Raw genomic sequence first — 21,177 nt, forward strand, 5'->3', positions numbered from 1 at the left:
TATGCACTAATCAGTTGAACGTCTTAAAAAATAATTTGTGTCCTAATAAGATAGGTGCATAATATGAACCGTATCGCTTGCAGAAGTACATGATTTTTAGTGTTCAAAATATTTGCTTCTCTCTCCTGGTATGCTTGCCATTTCTAGCTAACAGCTGAAAGAGAAATGAGGACATGCAAAGGCATTTTGGTGAGTTGGTGCTAAAACCCTGACATACAAAAACTGAACTAATCCGCTTGGTGTCTAATGGAGGGTTTGTGACCGAACAAGAGGTAATAATTTTGTATATTAATTTAGAGAGCACGTTCTGCTTGTAAGGTATAAAAGATAATAGGAAAAGCATGGGAAACTCTTGAAGAGTTTTGTCTATGGAAGACAAGGCAAGTTATCCGTGATTTAAAGCAGTGTCAGATCGGGGCCTAAAGCCAGATGAGATTTATAAATACAGAAGAGCTAAGCTGTAAGATTGAGGCTATAAATGTTCTGACACAGTTAAGGAAAATGAAGGCAGCAGCAGAAGTGATGATGTGGTGCAAATTAAACGTTTTGGGGGCTCTTTTGGCACTGGTTTATTTAAATAGGTTTAGGGTAAGCTTGAGACAAAGATAAGATCCTTGACAGCCTGCAAAGGCAAAGCCAAAGCCAGACCTTGAAGATGCTTTGAGGGTGGCAGAAATTGGCCTGATCTAGCTGGTGTGCGGTATAAGTAAATAGATGCTAACCAGATGTACGCGATCGTCATCAGTTCATGGAATCACACGGGTAAGACCGGTGTCAAAACAGGTACCTGACACTGAATTTATTGGCTTATCCTGGTCCTTAAGGCATCATCTGTGCCTCAGTTAAGAGCTGCGATCCTTTGAAAGTGTGGATCAGGAGTGCCCATCGCTATGTGGGTTTATTTTTGCTCCCGATGTAAAGAAACAAGTGGCAAGATTAAAATAAGCATTTGTTGTGAAGTACTTTTTATACATCATGCCTTGACATTCAGAAGATGCCTATATGTCACATCATAGTCGGTAGTTTATTTGGAGCTTGTGATGTGTGTTGAAGGTATTTTTTGCACAATATGGGTTTTTATAAGATTGTCATTTAAGAGGAACAAGAATAACTTTACCCAGTACTACTTGGCTTGGTTTTATGTTTTTATTTTGAGATAAAATATATTAAAAAAAAAAATCAGAGCGCAGTCAAATTACAAAACAAGGACTGTGGTGGAGAACAAATTCGTTTAAGTATTACAAATGAAATGCAGATCTTGTGGAATATTGACATAAAACAACCAACCAAAAATGCACCTAAACTTGAGTTCTGTTTCCTTCCTAAGTGATTTTCAGTAAAAGCATTTCCAGAGGAGCGGATGGAAGCGTCTAGCCTCACATCTACTGTTCCGAATTCAAATTCAAGCAAAGCTTGCGGTAATTGCAAATAATGTAATTGTTCCTTTCTGGCACAGATGAATTGAGCAAACAATCTAAATATAGTTTGTGCTGGACATACTGCTACGATATACAACATTAGGATAATTGGCAAGAACCGAAGACACTGACAGTCACAGCAGATTAAGGGACCTGGAGGTTTTCCACGAGGGCTGAAACGCGGTGAGCCTTTTGCTTTGAAGAAGCTTTTACTTGAGCGGTATTTTTGGGTCTTTTTGACTAATTTCCAAATAAATTCAAACTGTTAACTTTTGTACCTTCTGGGAAAAACAGCATGAATTTAAATCAACTCGCTCTAATTTAGTTTCTATATTATTTTCATAATTTCCTTGCTTTTGTGAGAGGGATTTTGCCAGACATAATTCAGTGACCACATAAACACATAGTTTGAGACTTGCACACAAAGGATACGCTAAGACGCTGCTTTTTGTTGTTTTCAATTTCAAATCTGCGTGTCAGGAACTCCTCGCATTACTGTTATATTAAGGCCTTAAATCAAACTGCTTGTGCACTGAAATGCGACAGCACTGTAATAATCCATACGCTGTTAGGACGGTCGCGGCTGCTCCGTGTTCTCAACGTGACAGAGGGTCCCACATCAATACCGGCACCGCTTTTAAATACGTGTTGGGATTTCAATGTGCCTTCTCTGGGTGTTTATTCCTTTTTTGACAAAAATCCCCACGTGGATTGTTTTTCTCCTCTGGCATGTGAATTTTATATATATATATATTTTAAGGAAAATTGTGTCTGCCGCTTCCCTCCTCCCCGGCCCTTGCTGGAGGGTGAAAGGCGCTTCCAGAATTTAGCGAAATGGCTGATTCAGCTATAAAATGCACGATGTTTCTAAATGACCTTTTCTGAGAAGTTCTCTTTTCAGTAAGTAGAAGAGTTAAAGTTCAAAGTCGTGATTAAAAAAATCCCTTTGACCGTGTTCAAGTGAGGGGGGTTTGTCTGTTCGTTTTGTTAATACCCATAGATACACTCCCTGATGTGAAGCCTTTGTGGTATCACACCACCCGTGTTGTGTCCTGCCTTTATTTGCTTGGGACCAGGGTTGCTGCTGAGGAGTCCTATAAATTAATAAACCTCAGGCCTACAACAAAACTTGTTTACGTTTGTGTGCTATGAGTGTAGAACAAATCACTGATTTTTGCAGAATTAGTTTTTAGAAAGCAAAACAATGGGTAGTTTTACTGTTACCTCCTTAAGGATAACATGAAATCCTTCATTAATGTGCACTTTTCTTTATTGCGTTTTAAAAAAATAATATTATGAATTGAAACCTTTTTATTTGCATCTTTGATTGAAGATGAACAGCAAGCGAGTAATTTTCCACTTACCTTTTTCTGGGCTGTTTATAATTCTTAGAATAACTGAAGAATGTGTTTTGGAAAACAGGGTTATTCAGGGTGGTTTTTTTCCACGTCCAAGCTGTGCTTCAGTCCCACCAGTTTCCACTTGGCTTTTGAAGGTGATTTTAGGTACAGATCCTAACTCTCAAAGCAGTTAAGTCGGTCAACTTGAACCCCACGTTCTACCCTGCAGCTTCTTGGGGCAGTTGGGTGTGCAGACCACCACCCTGTGACAGAGCAGAGCAAGGGTGGGGACAGGTGTGCTGCTCTGCGGAGGGGGGAGAAGACAACTTCAACCTTCGGTTGTTGTCAGGGAGTGGTGCTAAAACTTGTTCTTTGAAAAGTGTCCACCCCATGGAATACTTACAATTGAAATGCAGCTTTTCTATTCCAAAACCTCCATCTCCCTGAAGAGAAATTGTCTCCCATGCAATTCTGAGGGTATGGGAAGCACCAGGCCCTCCTTGCAGCATGCTGGCGACTTTCTAGCCCATATTAAAGATGTTTTAAGGCTGTAACACTAAAAATAAAATGGACTTTGACCAGAATTTGTAGTGCCAAATGTTGCCATTTGCTGTGTTGTGTATGTTATGTGTTTTTCCCTCTGCAGCAGCGCTGGCTGTATGAGAGCATGGCACCTAGGCTATCTTATGACAGGCACGAAGAGCCAGAAGTGCCTGTAACCATCCCCAAAAGAGTTTTAGGGGAGTGCAGTGGCAGCTGGCAAAGGTGAATCTGGAATATTGTGTCACACCTGGAATATTGTGTCCAGTTGTGGCCCCTCAGTTCCAGCAGGACAGGGAACTGCTGGAGAGAGTCCAGCGCAGCCACCAAGATGCTGAAGGGAGTGGAGCATCTCCCGTGTGAGGAAAGGCTGAGGGAGCTGGGGCTCTGGAGCTGGACAAGAGGACACTGAGGGGGGACTCATTCCTGGGGATCAAGATGGAAAGGGGGAGTGTCAGGAGGATGGAGCCAGGCTCTTCTGGTGACAACCAGTGACAGGACAAGGGGCAATGGGTGCAAACTGGAACACAGGAGGTTCCACTGAAAGGTGAGAAGCAACTTGTTGGGGGTGAGGGTGGCAGAGCCTGGCCCAGGCTGCCCAGGGAGGTTGTGGAGTCTCCTTCTGTGCAGACATTCCAACCCGCCTGGACACCTTCCTGTGTAACCTCATCTGGGTGTTCCTGCTCCATGGGGGAATTGCACTGGATGAACTTTCCAGGTCCCTTCAACCCCTGACACGCTGGGACTCTGTGAGGTGCCGGCAGAAGACACCATGCACCGCAGGACGCTGGTCCCGGTGTGCCCGGTGTCCTTGTCCGCTGTGCTGGGGTGACAGGGGCAGCACCCGCCCCTGCGGCCGGCGGGGCTGGGGGAGCCGGGCCGAGGGCTCGTCCTCCCGGCCGCAGCCCTGAGCCGCGGGGCTCTCTCAGCAGCCGCCTCCGCTGAGGGCCGGGACCGGGCGCCGGCACCGTGAGAGGAGCCGCTGCTCTCGGCCCAGAGCCGCCCGGCCCCGGGGCTCCGCTCCCCAGCGCCCGGGCCCCGGCGCAGGGGAGGCCGGTGCGGGGCCGGGGCGCCCGGCGGGTCCGGTGATGATCCCGGGCCCGCCACTGCCGCCGCCCGCCGGCCCGGCCGCCGCCGCCCCCTTCCGTGCGCGGCCCGTGTGCCGGCGGCCCAGCCGGGCCCCGCCTCGCCGCGCTCGCCAGGAGGGGCGGGGGCTGTGGAGCGACGGCAGCGAGCAGGCAGGCGCGGAGCTGCCCTTCCATAGGAGCCGCCATTAGCGCTGGGACCCGGTGACAGGGTCTCGGCGGCGGCGGCCGGCGCGGCGCGGGGAGCGGAGGCAGCCGGGGTGGGTCCCCGTTTGATGGATCCCCGGATCGCCTGGTTCCAGCCAGAGCAGCTCGGCCCCTCGAACCGCCTGTGGATGCAGATCTGGGAGACCACGCAGGGGGTCCGCAACCTCTACTTCCAGCAGCAGCAGCAGCAGCAGGAGCAGCAGCAGCAGAGCGCCCCCGCCGGGGCCGGCCCGGCCTCCCCGCCCGGCATGTACCGCGCCCCCCGCGCCGACCCCCAGCCCGACTTCCTGCCGCTCGAGAGCGCCAACAACCAGCACAACCGCAGCCTCCGCCAGGCCTCGCCGCCCCCGGGGGCCGCCGCCTGGGCCCGGCCCGCACGGGGGGGCCCGCCCGCCGCCGCCGCCGCGGCCGCCAGCAACAAGAGGAAGCGCGACAACAAGGCCAGCACCTTCGGGCTCAACTACAGCCTGCTGCTGGGCAGCCCCGGCCAGGGCCGGGCCCCCGCCCTGGGGGACGAGCCGGCCGCCCGGGCCCAGGCCGGCCTGGCCGAGCCGCTCTACACCGGCACCCCCTGGAAGAAGAGGAACTACAGCCAGGGCGTCGTGGGGTGAGCGGCCGCGGGCCGGGCCGGGTGGGCGAGGGGGCGCCGGGCAGCGGCAGCGCCGGGCCTGGCCCCGGCCCGGCCTCCGGAGTAGGCGGCGGCGCAGGCCCTGCCCGCCCCGGGGCCAGCGCGGGGAGCGGGGCCGGGCAGCGGGGCCGGGGCGGCCGCCGAGCCGCGGTGGGGGACGCTGGGCCGCGGCAGCCGAGGCGGGGCGCGGCGCAGGCCCGGGGCCGGGGAAGCGGGCGCGGTGTGCGCCGGGCTGCCCGGCTGTCAGCGCGGAGCGGCCTGCGGCGGGGCAGCCCCTCGGCGCTCTCGCGGGCCGGGGCGGCGGCTCCTCGGGCAGGGGCAGCGCAGCCGTGCGGCGGCGGCTGCCCGGGGGCTCCTCGCCGCGCCGCCGCTGTCACCGCCCGGCCCGTGGGGCGTGTTCCCCCCGTGCTCGCCGGCCCCGCGGGGCTCGTGTCGCTGCCGGGCTGCCTGGTAGCGCTGCTGCTCCTCACGGGCAGCGGGGCCGCGGTGGCTCGGGGGGCAGAGCGGGCGGGACTAGCGCAGGAGCTACACCTTTAAAGCAGTAATAACCCGCTCCTTTAAAAGAAGGCGCCTGGGCTCTGTAGGTACGCGGGGCGTGCGTTTTCTGAGAGCTGACAGCAGGTGTGCGTGTGTGCGGGCACCCGCTCTCCGAAATAAACTTGTGCGCATCTACAGAGCGTTATGGATTTCAGTATGGGATTGTTAATGGTTTTCATGGCTCTGTGGCTATGGAATGCATGTGCTGATCTGAGTGTTTTGTCCATGGTGCTTTTGCCTTAGCTTAGGTCCCAGCGGCTTGTGTTGCACCAGCCCGCAGAGACCGAGGGCAGGCAAGCGTGGCTTCTGCTTACCGGACAGCTGTTCTGAGCCCTTTCTCCCTCCTTTTTCTAAATACAGGGCTGGCCTTTGGTATGGGTGATGCCCTGGATAAAAGCCATTCGGTAACTTCTGCGTTCCTTTTTTCAAGTTCACGCTTTTCAAAATACAAGCTTCGCCTTGATTCGTACCGTGCCCGTCCTCCCCGTGGCAGGAGCACGTTGGCGCGTTTGACCTGTCCCGTGTGGAGTGCTGGTGCGGTGTGTGCAGGTGTGATTCCCTTTCCACCCCTGCTCGTTTCCAAGCAGGTCTGGCCCGCTTCCAGGGTTCAGATGGCGGAGGTGTATGGTGACAGGCCAAGGCCCAGAAGAGCTCATTTTAGAAATTGGGAATGATTTGGGTGCGTCAGTTTTGGTGTTCCCAGCTTGTATCTAAGGGCCTCCCCCCACTGGAAAGCGTTGACCTCTTGGCCTTCTGAAACTGCAGTTCTGTAAGATTTCACCATTCAAATTTGCTGGTTGCCTTGGAGGGCAGACTTTGCCACCTCTGGCTCCCTGTTTTCTTGCCAGCTCCTGTGTTACCTTTGCTGCTGGGCTTATAATAATTCATAAAATGACACTGCAGAAGTGTGCTATTTTAAGTTCTGTAGCCACTATACATTGGAACCTTCCATAAGTTCCTTCACACAACTTAAGAGTAATGTGTGCAGCACGTACCAAGTACTGAATTTTCCTGAGTTAGTTTTTGGACGCTGTTTTTCTTGTTAAGGAACATTATTAGAAGTGCTTTTCTGTCTTGTAAACCCATAAACCTTTTCTCTGCATTGAAGATATAGGGCTGGGGAGTGGGAAAGGGCTTCAGCAAGAGCTTAATAATAATAATAGAGGGGGAAAAGGGCGAGCTTCAGCAAGAGATTAATAATAATAATGATAATAATAAAGGGGGAAAAGGGCGAGCCTTAGCAAGAGATTAATAATAATAATGATAATAATAATAAAGGGGGAAAAGGGTGAGCTTCAGCAAGAGATTAATAATAATAATGATGATAATAATAATAAAGGGGGAAAAGGGTGAGCTTCAGCAAGAGGTTAATAATGATAGCAACTGTACCAAAGTATTCTGTTGATAGAGTAGAATTTCGGTTGAATAGGTTTCAAACTCGAAAAGTACTCATATGTTGGTGTACATTTGGCTTGGCTGTCTAGTTTGTGGCACATATATTTACACGATGTGGAGGTTCTGTTTTAGCTGTTTCCTTTGTTCAAAGCAGAGTGTCTCTAAGATACACCCCTACGTTGCTTTTCCTAAATTATAGAAGTGAGCGGTGCTTGCTTCTAAAAAGCTATTTATTCCAAAGGTATTTAGAGGCAGTTGGCTGGCAAATCTTGAATGAGAAATTGTGAGAACAATTTCTAAAAGCGTTGAAGCCTCTTAGGAAAGCCTAGGAAATCCTTAGTTCTTGTCGAGTTCGGTGAGGCTGCCTGGTGTGCGCTGGGGTGCTGCCGTCACCCTGTGTACAGGTTTCTTTTTAATAACTGTTGTAGGGCATCTGTCCTGGGCCTCATGACATGCGACAGGAGTGATGGATAGAGGGCTTTGTAACCTAGCAAATGAGGTTGTTGCTAGTGTAAATATTTTAAATTAAATATTTCCAGCATGAATTCCCAAATTTGTGTTGACTAGTTCTAACGGTTATTGGGGAACAAACTACCTGCACGTCTATTGCAGCATTACTTGCACCTGAGCATTACGGGTACATACGCTATACCTTGTACCTATAGCATTAAAGGCATCTTTTTCTTCTCTTATTGTTTTGATACAAAATATATTAAAGGTTCTCTATGTACCGTCCTGTATTTTTTTTCAGTTTAGATGGTGGGTCTTTTGAACACGACAGTGCTGTAGAACAGTCCCATTTTCAGACACATCAGGCCTGGCTTGCTGGCAAACCCAACTGAAAGCTGACCTGTGGCATTTATATTCCAGTGCGAGGATGTCACTGTGTGTACGGCTCTGCAAAACCAGCTCCGAATGCGCAATTACATTGATCAGCTGTCCGGAAAAACAGTCCGATAATTTTTAGCTAGTAGGACAGTTTATGTAAACACATAACAGTGTGTAAGTAGCTGTCTGAAGATTTAGGTAAGGTAAACATGTTGAAATAGAAGAGATTGTCCTTAAAAACTAAGTGTCTCTTCAGTCAAATCTTTGAGGTTTTTCTTTTTGTGGTTTTTATTTTGATTGAGAAACATACTTTCCTACTTACTGCTATTTATACATACAAAGAGATAACCAGATCATAAAAAATAGCCCACAGCAGTATTTTTTCTTTTCAGTTTTAGGATAGATTTCTTACAAAGTACGCACAATATTTGCCACCATCCACCAACGCTGAAATACTGACATTCAACATGTGGCCAGTTCTCACTTCCACAGCGTTAACAGTGCTATTGTGTATCTCATATTCTGGCTTATCTTTAATATTTTTCACATATTCTGAGTTTTCAGACTTGCAGCTCTGTTAATGCTCTAGATGTTTCCATCGCAGTTACTCTACCGTGTGCTGGCACTCTTAACTTTGTGACAACAGCAGTTGTCTAGTGCTGCCTGCACCAGATGGGTTCAGCTGCCATTACCTTTGTCCTCTGGGGACTTTGTCAATGGACAGTAGTGCTACAACCAAAAGATAACACAGAAAATGAGTTAAAGGTTTTGCAGCATGTCTATAGTGTTACTGTTGACTTAACAGATAATGTACCTTTAAAGAGTTTAATTGGATTTGCCTGGACAGGGTATTTAGCAAAACTCAAGGATGGGTGGATTGGGGTTTTGGAGGGGATATTCTGTGCGTGTCCCAAGGGCAACAGTAAATAACGTTAGTAGTGTCACGATTAAAAAAGGAAGACAAAGCTCTTGGGATAGTGGAATGGCTGTTTTACAGCTTTCCCTGAGTTTAGATTGAGCCTGGCTGGAAGGTGACACATGAACTGCTTAAGCCAGAAGCCTTAAGTGTAGCATAACCCCAAAATAAAGACTTGCATGTAAGTTCAACGTGTCTTTTCGTAGGTTTCTGTGATTCTTGTACCAAAGGAAAGAGTCCAGTTTGTACGCAGTTCCCAGGTAGGAGATGTGGATTTGGGGACTGTAGGGTGCTGCTTAGTTTGCACAGGAATCTGGAGCCAAAGGTGAGAACCCAATTAGTGTGTGAGTTTGGGGAGGGAAATCTGTCGTGTGTGCCCCTGGGGAGGAACCTTGGTTAGATAGAAACTGGTGCATTTGGGAATACTGAGTGCACACTGCTTTGAAGTGCTGATGGACACCGGGCCACGAACCGGGGGAGCCCTGTGGCAGGGGTGTGCAGACACTCCGGGGCTGCCACGTTGGTTGGCACAGAACTGAGCAGGCTCCAGCTTACTTGTTCTAAGGGTTCCCAGCATGTTGCCCAAGATTACAGAGGGTACCGTGAAATAAAATCATAACTGCTTTAGGAAGAAAACAGCTTAAAGCCTTACACCTTTGCTACATAAATATGATTTTTTTTTTCATGTGAAGTTTGTCAGCTTCTCAAGTCTTTTAATCTCTTTTTTGAAGGAAGCTAATGAGGGGGGTGCAAGCTCATTCTGCACAGGTTTTGAACTGGCTGGGGTAACGCAGCTGTGTGCCCGAGATAACCCACCCTGGGTCTCATGGCTCGTGTTTGCTCCAGCCCTTGCATGGTGTCAGCCACAGGAGCCATTTCCACGTGGGTTGGAGCATGGACAGTGCGCTGTGAGCACGCAAGTACGTGTTCTGCAGCGAGACGGCGAGCCAGACTGAACGCCTGCCTTAGGGAAATAGGATAAAATCCTAATCAGTTGCGGTGGTTTTCATCATGTACTCTTTAGTGCTTAAATCCAACGCATGGGTGGTGCTTGATGTGCTGTTGCATTGCTCGACATAGATTCTTCACAGAAGTGAAGCAAGCGCTTCTGTGCACAGACTTCTGATTTCTGGTGAAACAACAACGAGGTGTGTGCACGACTTCTTAATATATCTTCTATTAGAGTCTTGCGTGTGGTTTGGATTTAGAGAAGATGTACGTTAAAATTCACCGTGCACATCATGCGTGAAAATGAATTATTCAGGAAAAATTCATAGGTGCAAATGTGTTTGCTTCCTGCAGACACCTCTCAGAACAGCACTCTGCTCGCTGCGTATGGAGCTGTAAGGTGGAGGCGCAGGGATGTGACCAGAGTGCAAATCCTTCTCTGGGATCCGTCTGAGAAGACGCAGCGTCGCTCCCCGTCTGGTCCTGAGTCACGGCACGGCACGGCGCGGGTCCGGCAGCGCCTTGCGCGGCTCTGGGGCCGCCGCTCGGCTGGGATTTATGGACGCGAAATGGGATCTTTCCCCACAGCCTCCTGGAGTGAGAAATCGCTGCTTGCGGAGGGGCTGTGAGAGAGAAACAGGTTTACCAGGGGGTGAAGATGTTGGACTGGAGGCAGTTTGAGGAAACCTTCAGGAAGTGTTCTGTAAATATTGTATAACAGTATTGTTTGAGCTTGCAGGGTTTTGGAATGGTGCCAGTATTTTGGCATGTTTTGTTGAAATGCTTTAGGGAGGACTGGTTTCTACACATGCAAGGAAAGAGCGTGTGAATGTGTTCTTGTAAACTGTTTTGTTTTCTCCAATTCTTATCTTCTGCTTGGGACTGGGACACCTATTTACCTTGGAGTGGCTATATAAGGAACAGAAGTTTGGCGGACTTTTTTTGGTAGATAGAGATGTCTATATTAAGTAATAGGAAGAGTATGTCGTTCCCTCTCGTGTGCTTGGTGATTCCAAGAGCCGATATGTGCTTTCTGTAGCAAGTATGCATTTGAAAGATGAGGATCTGCTCACCCTGGATCTTTATCAGTATTATATTAAACCATGTTGGGGTTCTAGTTCTTATTTTTTAATTGACAAATTGTTAGTATAAGATCAGGTTTAGGAAGTCTGAGATAGTGTTGATCCTCAGGAATTAAATAGATGGAGATGCTTATCGTGAAAGCATATTGTTGCTTTTTTCTTCTTTTCCCTTATTATTTATTTGTTTAAATTATTATTATTAACCATCTTGCTGTTATACTTTGTTCCTGGGCTATTCACTTATTTAAAACTGGACTGCAAGGTCCGTTTCTTACTTTGGGAATTCACAGAACTTGTAAATGCGGTTTCGAGAAGTTCTTTACCTAACCTTATTATCAAAGTAGGCAGTAACATTAAATACTTCACATTTCTTTTTATTGACTGGGTAATATGGTGATTCAGAATGCATTTCTCATAGTGGGGTGTGTGATCCCAGAATGACGTCTATGCCAAAATTGGAGGTGCGCTGCCGTGCTGGATGTCGGCGCTGGCAGCAGCAGAACGCGGCCCAGAGCCAGCTCAGGTGTGCGCAGAGCTGGGCGATGTAGCGATGTAACCAGGGACAATCCTACCTAACGCATGTCAGAGGCAAATAAATGCTATTGCCGTTCCTAGTAAGCAGTTGCCATGCTCACTCATTATTTGAGCGTGCTGGGGTTTCTTAAATTGTGAGCGTTTGGAATTATCTAGTTGGCTGAGCCAGAGAGCGCTGAAGATGTCAGTCATGTTTTAATATTGCTTTCTGTCCCTTTGTCTATAGATTTGGGATAAAGAAAATACTCCTGTAAGCAAGAAAAAGAGAGGAAAACTAGTGAACTGCATGCAGGCTTCAGATATTTTTCCTAGGCTGCAGGTAGCTTTACAGAAGAAGCCATTTGAACTTTAATCATTTTGGAACTTTAACCTACAATAGATAACGCAGCATGAATTTTTTCCAGGAGTACTATGAACTTATGATGTCAAAGCAGGAGATAGATGTGGAGCAAGGCAGCAGAACTCTTGTTTGTAAGTTTGTACAAAAGCCTCTCCTCCGGATCCCTGGAGCCTGTCTAAATCTTTTCAGTAACTTTGTAATGGTAATACTCATGTGTTGTATCATAATAATGCAAATAATGTACTAGTATTGCTGCATTCAGTGTAGATCTTTTGCTCCTCGCTGTTCCTAATGGTTATCTTTCTGACCCTTGAAGTGGTTCGGGGACGTGGGGCTCGGGGGGTTCGGGGACGTGGGGCTCGGGGGGTTCGGGGACGTGGGGCTCGGAGGGTTCGGGGACGTGGGGCTCGGAGGGTTTGGAACGCGGAGCTCTGGGGGTAGACGGCAGGTAGGAGGCAGCTGCCCCAGGGCGGTTCCAGCACATCAGCTCAGTGTGAGCTGTGTGACTGGGTGTGACGATGTTTTATGCTGGTACATCAGCAACATCTGTTAATTTTCTTCCTCCCGTGGTGACAATTAATGTTATTTGGCAGCCCTCATTCCAGATCAGCCTCTCTGACAGTCTTATAATGTCTTCCATGGCGTGAGAACTGCATCTGCATTATTCAGAAGCGATGTGCAGCTCAAGAGGCACAGTTCCTTGAGAGGGCTTTACAGTGTGGAATTCTCCATCACCATGCTGTATCACATGCATCTTCCAGGGGTTTTTGCATTGCATTTTACAGGGTTTTTACTGGAAAACAATGGTAGCAGAGTCTCAAATAAGCAGAAGCTTAGGATCAAAGTGTCTGTGCATTTCCACTCTTCCATCTTGTCGGCATGATTTATTAGGGGGGAAATAGCCAATATTTTATTGAAAATGTGGTTAGACACCATGGAGAAAATAATGTTGTGATTCTGCTAGTCATGGGATATAACAGCAGGTAAATGGAAGCATTCAAGTCCTTTAGAAACGTCCGAATTGGGAAGGTGAGGGTAGTAGAAGAAGAGGTGTGTGGGTGAGTAGGAACATTGGCTCATTGTCTTCATTGGGTGTAGACTTCCAGGTAGATTTAAGTATACACGTGTAAAGTGTCAAATGCTTTCTCAAAATTACTTTGTTTATGGACTCAGTAAAATGTGAAAGAACTTGCATTAACCTGTCACAAATATCAAGTATAGATAAGCCCTTCATAAAATGTCATGTTGCAGTTAGAGTAAGAATGCTACTGAAATACAACATGCAGGAATATCTTCCTGTAGCCCGCTGACTAAGATGTTGATTTTACTGTTATGTGTCAGTGTGTAGTCTGAATATAACGAGGCCTTAATCAAAGCTTGTTGGCCTTACCTGCCCTCTTGATGTTGTGAGTGATCTGCACTGAGGAAGTGTGATAACATGACTGTCTCATTTTCCTAAGTTTTTGTCTCACGGTGTTAATTTTAAAGCTATTCACTTCCTCTGTTACTTTAGGAACAGATGATGTTTTCTTGTGTATTACAAGAAAACCACAAGGCTTTTTAGGTTGTTGTTCTGGCTTTGGGTTTTTTTGTTTCATTTCAAGGGGATTGTTACAAAAAGCACGCTTCTTTAGACGCATTTACATCCTCCCCCTTCTCTCTCAGGGAGATTTTGGCGTTGATCTAAAATAAGTATGCGTATCATTTTGGAAAATGGTGTGAAGTTTTGCTCCGGGCTTGCACCTTGCACAGCAGCTTAGTCTCTTAGGTATTCAGAGGTGCTCCTGGCCAGCAAGCTTTCCACAACCATTAGAGTATTGAGCTCAACACAGTGCCGTGAAGAAGCGTCTTCATCTGAATAATGATCGTGATTGCACATCACACCCTCTTGCGTCAATGTTGAGCCTGGCTGAAAAAAAATAAGGTCCTGATAGTTTATTTTATTTAATTTTTGCTTTGCTAGGTCACGTTCTTCTCCGGTTGGGTGATTCAACTCATGTGCTTGAGGATCTTGCATTTACTTAGCTGTCTAGTTGTGCTTTGGACTCGGTGTCTTACTCTCACTCATCCCTGGGGATTTTTCATTGCAGTAATCATACGCGGCAGGTATGAACATTTCCATGTTGATTTTTACCTCACAGTTCATAACCTGAAGTAAGCGGCTTCTCTACATGCGCCTCCGCTCCCAGCATCGGGGGCAGAGAAGTTTTGCCTCATCGAGCTGTTGGATTTCCTCTTATGGGTTAGTTTTTGAGATTAGGCAGAAAGGACGTAACTTCTCGCTTTTATTGTTGTAATTACGTTATACATCAGCTGCAACTGTTTTCGTAGCTGAAATCTATCTAAATTTGGATTAACTAGTGATCTTCTGAAGCTGCTCTTGTTACCAGTTGGCCGGATGTGGCAGGGCATACACAAGCAGTGAAAAATGATGTTTCGATGGCGGTAAGTAGCAGTGTGAGCTCCCAGCATCACAGCACCTTGGAGCAAACAGAGGATAACTGTGTTATAACAAACCTGCTCTCTCGTTTCTTGCATAACGTGGTGTTTGCCTGCAGGCATGAAGGCACCGAGCACTGTTTGCGGGAGCAGTTCAGCTCAGCCTTTGCTCCTTGGGAGCTCCCGCTGCAGCCACGTTCTGAGCAGCTCTTTGTCTCTGCTGTGGATTCTGCGGTTTGCAGAGCATCCCGTGCCTCCCATAGCTGGTCTCTGCGTCTGCTGCTCGCCGACACGTTGGTTTTATCTTCACATTATTATTGGAATTATTTTGAGAGAGCGGTTTCAGTGAGCTGTATGATCTTGAGTGGGTTTCTGGGAGCCCCGTGCTCTCTGTTTGCTGCTTTTATCAGAAGACTGTGCACAAATGTGTTAACACAAATTTCTTCTCCTAGAGTAGGCTCCAGCCTTCGCCTACATGGTACTAGACCTGGCCCAGTTGTGAGGATTTAACTCTGGAACCAGTAGAAGTCCCTTTTTTCACCATGTGCTGATTCATTTGTCCATATGTCCAAGCAGAGCCCAGTAACTGAGTAGCTGATGAAACCTTTTGTCAGTCATCCTTCAGCGTGTGTTGGTGTCTGAATTGTCAGATTTTGGACTCAGGGACAGCATTGCAGTGAGGCATTTTCTAGACTTACACTGGTAGATTTCTGACAGATGTACTAGCTGAAGCTTCAAGAAGATAAAAACCATTATTAGATCCACATGGTTAGTCAAAGACCGGCTTCTCCACATAGTTTGTAGGTCAAGACCAGTCACCTGCATTGGAGGAGGAAGCATTTCTTCCAGTTCCTGACACTGAAGCTTGTGAGTGTGCATTTCTATCACTGGGATAATAGAGGTGACCTCAGGAAACATTCTCCTGTGATCTGCTTATGCGTTGCCCTTTTTCGATGGTTATTGTTGGTAGGTTTGTAGCCCCGAGTGATGAGCAGAGCAGAAGGGGGCTGGTGACGCTCCAAGATGTTTTGGAGGTTGAGTGCTCCTGCTTGGGTCCCATGGTTTTTCTGGTCCCCGGGTATCCTGCCTTGCAAGCGGGGGTATCTGAGTACAGCACAGCAAAGCAGAATATGAATAAATAATTTCTAATATATAGCTTTAAGGGAGCATATTATTGCATCACAAGTCCCAAAATGAATACTCTGTTGTTTAATCTGAACACAGTTCTCTGTGGGCACCCTTACTGTAAAGATAACAAATCATTGATTTAAAAAGTTACCTGAAATGTTCCCTGTACCTTGCCATAGTATATGTGACCTTTTCTTCCTCCTCTTGCAAAATGCACCTGCTTCAGTGACTTCTGAGCATTTGGAAGTGAGAGGAGAACTACCTCTGGCATTTGAATTTTGCCTGGATGTGACAGCAGCACATCTGCAGTTGTATTAATATTTAGCAGAGTGTCACCAAAGTGCAGGAACGCGTCTTAAATGGGTGAGAAGCTGGTTCTGAACCTGTGCTAAACAGGTAAGTTGGGTCACTGTCCGTTTTGCTTGAAGAGAATGAATTTAACATACAAACTTAAAGTGTTGTGGTTTTCATAGTAAGTGCTGGCTTTGAATCTTGTAGTAGGAAGTTTTGAATGCTTCTAGTACAGGAGATGCGAACAAAGTGATGTGTGGAACCTTGGATGTTCCAAAATGCCGTGTAATATTCCCCTGTCAAAAAAAAAAAGCCACCCAAACCCATGAATGTTAGAAAATGTTGGAAAGCTTTAGGAATCTGCATTGATTTTCCAGGCAGCATAATGGCACTTCAGATTTAATTTGAAAATGTTCTTATGCTGGAGCTGAAAAGGTATTAACAAACTGCAGCTGTGGCCGGTTGTTTGACTTAATATCTTTGTATTAAGTCATTTGAAGTTTGATCTGATGTGTTACTGAAGCAGAAGGATGTAGAGTTTTATTCTGTTCTTGGTGGTTCTGGCTGTTTAGCAGCCAGAAAGCAGGTTTGTGCACAGATGGAGCGGGGTGGCTGTGCTCTCAGGTGTGTAAGCACTGCCTGCAGGTGGGAACTCAGCTTTAAACAGCCCCTTGAGTTGGCATAGAGGGGAATGGCATAAGCCTGGGGTTGTGGTAGCGTTTTTCCTTCCCAGGGACTGGTGTGGGCGTATCTGGGGTGAGCGTTTGAAAGTTTAAATTGACTCTGACAGAAGGAGATGGGAGTTAATGATTGCATTGCTCTCCTTCCTTTCATTGAACTGATCTTTCAAGTTAAATAATTTATCAAATCACAACAGGAAGAGTATTTGCCAGGCAAGTAGAGGACTTCTCTCCTGTGTCGGAAAAGGCTGTTTTGAGCCCCACACGAGGCTTGCCCGGCTTCGTTTACGCGGTGACCGAGGTCCGCGGGGCGATTTTAGCTCCCATCAGAGGCTGCAGACGGAGGTCTTTCCGAGCACGCGTTACCCACGGGAAGTGCAGCTCGGCCGCAGGAGGGTGTTCGTCTCGCCTCTGCCCAGATACCATGCGCTGTCGTTTATTGGCAGGCCCCAGAGTGTTTGCTTATGCGATAAAATTTACTACGCTAACAAAATAGTAGCAACATACTAGTGATGTATGAAGAACTGTCCTGATAGCCCAGCTTTGCGGAGATAAACAGGGAGATGTGTTAGCTGACCTGCTGTATCCTCTGCTCTGGTTTAATAGTAACGCCACTTGGGATACGTGCAAAACTGATCTAATACGCTCTTTAACTCCCTTCTACCTGTTGTGCGGGTGCAGAAGGGGTCAGACCTACTCACAAGCCTTGCGGGGATTCGCTGGCTGGAGCTTTTGTCACGATCCTAATACAAACCCAAACCTTACTGCGTGACTGGGAAAGTTGTGCTATATAAATTGAGTTACTACTGATACCGAGAGTTACTTTTGCTTCTTGTTAAGCTCTTCTGTAAAAGAAAAATGCATGAAGTGTTGTTTGGTCTTTCTGAATGAGAGCGTTTTAAGCCAGGGCGATTCCCCACTATAGAGAATAGATACCTTTAACTTCTCAGTGGTTGTAGGTGTTCGGAGATTTACTTCAAGCTGTAATTAGAGAATGTATGAAGCGCATGCTAACAGTCACATTTCCAACTTAAACACTTTTAAAAATGTATTCCTGTATTTTAAATTATGAGGTTGCAGATTGCGTATGTAACTGTTGCAATGGACTAATACTTTTGTACAAGTCAGCTCAAGAAAACCCTTGTGGTAATATTTCACATAGGAGATATTGGAATTAGTGGTTTGTTTCAAGATAATTAGCTGTTACTAGAGTCAAAGACTTTTTGTTATTATGGAATAAACCAGCTATTTCCTATCTCTGTTTTCCCTGAACGAAACCTTTGTCTCCTTCATCTTGTTCTTTTGTTAGTACTTTTAGCTCAATTGAGGTAGCAGTTTCTCTTAATATCTTGTTTTCCACTCTATTAGCAAAACACCTGCATCAGTTTGGGAACCCAGAGCCTGGGAGAAGGGCAGGAACAGACTCCCCCAGCCCTTGTTTATGGAGGTGGGAAGGAGGGATGATACTGAGATACTTTGCAGGGAAAAATAAAGGGCTGTTCCCACACATGTAGTGATTCAGCTGGATTGTTTTCATGTACTGGAGGATTAAAACAAAAAAACGGCAATGGGAAATAAGGGTGCTTCTCAAAATGTTCTTTCAAGGTGGCATTTGGTATTTTTGTTGGAACTGCTGTAGAAATCGAGAGCAAGACTCGGTATGTATACGTGTGGCTCTGAAAGCCAAGGGATCAGTCACGCCGTTATACTTCAGATTGCTTGTTGATAGGACTCATTTAAGCATCTGATTTATCATTAAAGTTCAATAGGACTTTTTTCCTCTTAAAAGACGGATTTCTGTAGGAAAAATTCTAGTAGGTGTGAGTGTATCTTACAAGACAAAGCACACGCTGCAATTTATGGACAGACAAAGCCTGCTCCATTCGATGTTGTCAGGGAAAGGGAGTCTCTTACATATTGACTAAAGACCATGATTGGGATTTTTAATGAGAAGTAACCTGAATGGGTTTGAAGAAGCTAGCATTCATCCTGACTCAACCAAAGCATCTATACAATAAAAATTAAAGAAGAAGAAAGAAAAGGGAAAACTTAAATATATGGAGATAACGTTTTAAATAACTGAAAAGAACTGCCCACATTGCTGCTTTCTCCTGTGTTTTAATACGTCTCTACTACACTTTGGCTGTTTCCATAAGACAGTGCTATGTTAGTGCTCTTTATGATGCATTTAAACCAATAAGTTAATGTTAAATCCAGAACACAAATAAAAAGCGACATTAATTTTAGGGGTTATAGGGAATGGGTGTTTATTGGGGGGAAGAAAGAGGGAGCTATACTCTGTGTTTTCAAATATTTGCACAGGATAGAAGTTTTAGGTTATGGTAATATATGTTTGTCGTCTTTCTTTGCTCCGCAGCATTTGAAGAAGTGCGTGTAATCAGCGCACCATGAAGTGTTGAAGTGAACAACTTGCGTTTTGAGACTTAGTATCCTGAACGACATGAGTCCTGAGAACAGGATCTGGGTTCCTGAATCACACCTGGCGAAGGTGGCGGGACGTAACTTGGCCAAATTCGCCTTGGTTGGGGTGATTCCATCAGGATGGTTTAACCCCCGCTGGCAACACAGCCAGGACGGCCACTCACCCCAACAGGGGAGAGAATTGAAAGGGAGAAACTCACAGGTTGAGTTAAACACGGTTTAATAAAATATCAAAATAAGATTAGTGTATTCTAGTTATATATAAAATGGAAATGAGAATATAAAGTACTCCGTGCAATTCCTCACAGACCACCCTGGTCCCAGCAGCCGGTGCCGGGGGAAAAGAGGAAAAGGCAGAAAGGCCCCCAGGCCCCTGCAGAGCAAGGCCTGGCTAAAACCTCCTGGACGGGACTCGGCCGGAACAGAGCGGGGCTCTGTCCCCTAGCCGTAAAATCCAGCTTTCCCTAAATGCAAAGCCTGGTGCTAACGGCACGGACTGTCCTGGCTGGTCAGGCTGGGTGTCAGTCCGGGTCTGTCTGTCCCACACCTGCGGACAGAGCTCACACAGACCTTGGCTCCCAGACTGCAGCCACGATAACAGTAACTTCTTATATTCTCTTTGTTTCACCTCAAAACCACTGAAAATGTACTCGAAAAACATTAACTCTGTCCTGGGGTCTGATCTTGTTCTCAAACTAAATGCAGAGGGTGACTGAGCCAGCTGTGGAAAAGGAAGGTTTCTAACCGCAGGAGGAAAATTAACTTACTTGGAGTCAAACCAGCAACCCGGTTGCTGTCTAACCTGGGTTGTAACTGAAGGGGCCAGAAATAAGTCCCGTTTGCTGAGCTCTTTGCAAAGTTGAGTTCTTCATTTGCATCTTAGGAAAGCGCTTTATACAGCAGATACCGTACAGCAGATACCCTGATTTTTAGTGGTGGTTAGTAATCCTGTGGCAGTGGAATGCTTGTTTTTTTCTGCATGTGTATTTTTAGGTAAGCTGTGAAAAGATGCTCTGTGAAGCTCAGTTTCAAGTGGGTGAACTGAAGAAAAATGTGTGCGATGGAAAACCCAGCTCCTTAAGATTTCCTTGTTTCGTCAGGTTGCTGTCATGGGCACCTTTCAGCCTGCTCGATTTTAAAGCTTCCAAAATATGGTTACTGTGTCACCTATGATATATTGATACGGTTCAGTAACTAACGACATAAAAAGTGACAGTCAAAGTCTCTGAGGCCTTTGAAAATTGCTTGCTTTGTTATGCACAACTTTAGTTTCTTACGAGGACTGATGTATCAGTCACCACAAGACTTAACTGCACATTAATTCACCTTCCGATGCAGTTAGGTGTTCTTTTAGTAGTCGATAATAAAAGAACGTGTCTGCTGCCAGGGCTCGGGTGGCAGGGGAGGATGTCAGCAGATGCTTCGTATTTACAGTTGCCTTCACTACTCTAGTGTTTGGTTTTGCTTGAGTCTGTGGGTGAGAAGAATAATCTGTGATCTTCACAGTGGCTGCTGCTGTTCCTGATCCATTATTCAACACGTGAGGACGGTGGTAGCAATCCCGAAATGATTTTATGAAGCTCATGGGAGATTAATGTTAAAATTGAAAGTTATTTGGGAAGCCCTTGGATTCCCCATCTTGTGGAGTGTGTCGCTTTTAAAATAAATAGTAAAAAATAAATGAATGGAATTGTGAGGGAGAAAGGGAGGATTTGGCTCTCTGTGTCTGTGCCTCAGTTGCAGTTCGTCCGAAGCCATGCATCCTGAGCAGGTCTGGGTGTTGGTATGCCTCAGTGTGGACAGAAAGGAAATACTGCTCTGTGGTGAAATCAGGTTTATCACAGTGCAATTTCCTGCTAAAAACAAGCCTTCTTTTAAGGGCTTTTATCTAAAATAACTAATGAATGTAATGGCATTAAATAATAGAATACTGTTATGATGCCAAAAATAACTTCTTGGTCTCTTTGATCTTCATTTCAGCTAAAGATAAAAAGTTCCACTAGGGACTCTTGTAAACAGACTCCATTAATCCAAACAAATCGTTCTGAACAACAGCGACTATAATAGGTGTTGATTAGACAGTGAATAACCTTGAGTTTTGATTTTCAGTGCAGCTTGAGTTAAGTCCCCGTTAACTGGAGCCACACCTCGCAGCCGAGCTGCACCCTCTGAAACCTGCGTGTGGCTGCTCCTGCTCCTCTTGGCTTGGTTAATCATGCTCTTATTTCTTGGCAGCGGCCGTTCCGGGGCAGGGAAACGCGGTTCCAGGTGTGGCCGTGAGTCCTTTCGGCTCGTGCGTGCTGGGGAGCAGCTGAAACCCACACACGTCGGTGGTATTTCCAGCTGGTGGCAACTAAAATGTCTTTAAGCCTTCTGTCATTGAAAGAGTTCAAATGGAT

At 46.5% G+C, this 21,177-nt stretch overlaps 1 protein-coding gene across 1 annotated transcript in view; it reads left to right on the forward strand.

Moving 5' to 3' along the window:
• The first annotated feature begins 4,513 nt into the window (after positions 1-4,513).
• Positions 4,514-21,177, forward strand: part of TENT4B (terminal nucleotidyltransferase 4B) — a 40,085-nt gene continuing 23,421 nt past the window's right edge. Inside the window, exon 1 of the mRNA XM_065028623.1 lies at positions 4,514-5,197. Within this exon, the coding sequence (XP_064884695.1) occupies positions 4,659-5,197 (539 nt within the window). The 5' untranslated portion in view covers positions 4,514-4,658. The remainder of the gene's footprint in view (positions 5,198-21,177) is intronic.

Source organism: Columba livia, chromosome 13, assembly GCF_036013475.1.
Source record: "Columba livia isolate bColLiv1 breed racing homer chromosome 13, bColLiv1.pat.W.v2, whole genome shotgun sequence".
Taxonomy (NCBI): domain Eukaryota; kingdom Metazoa; phylum Chordata; class Aves; order Columbiformes; family Columbidae; genus Columba; species Columba livia.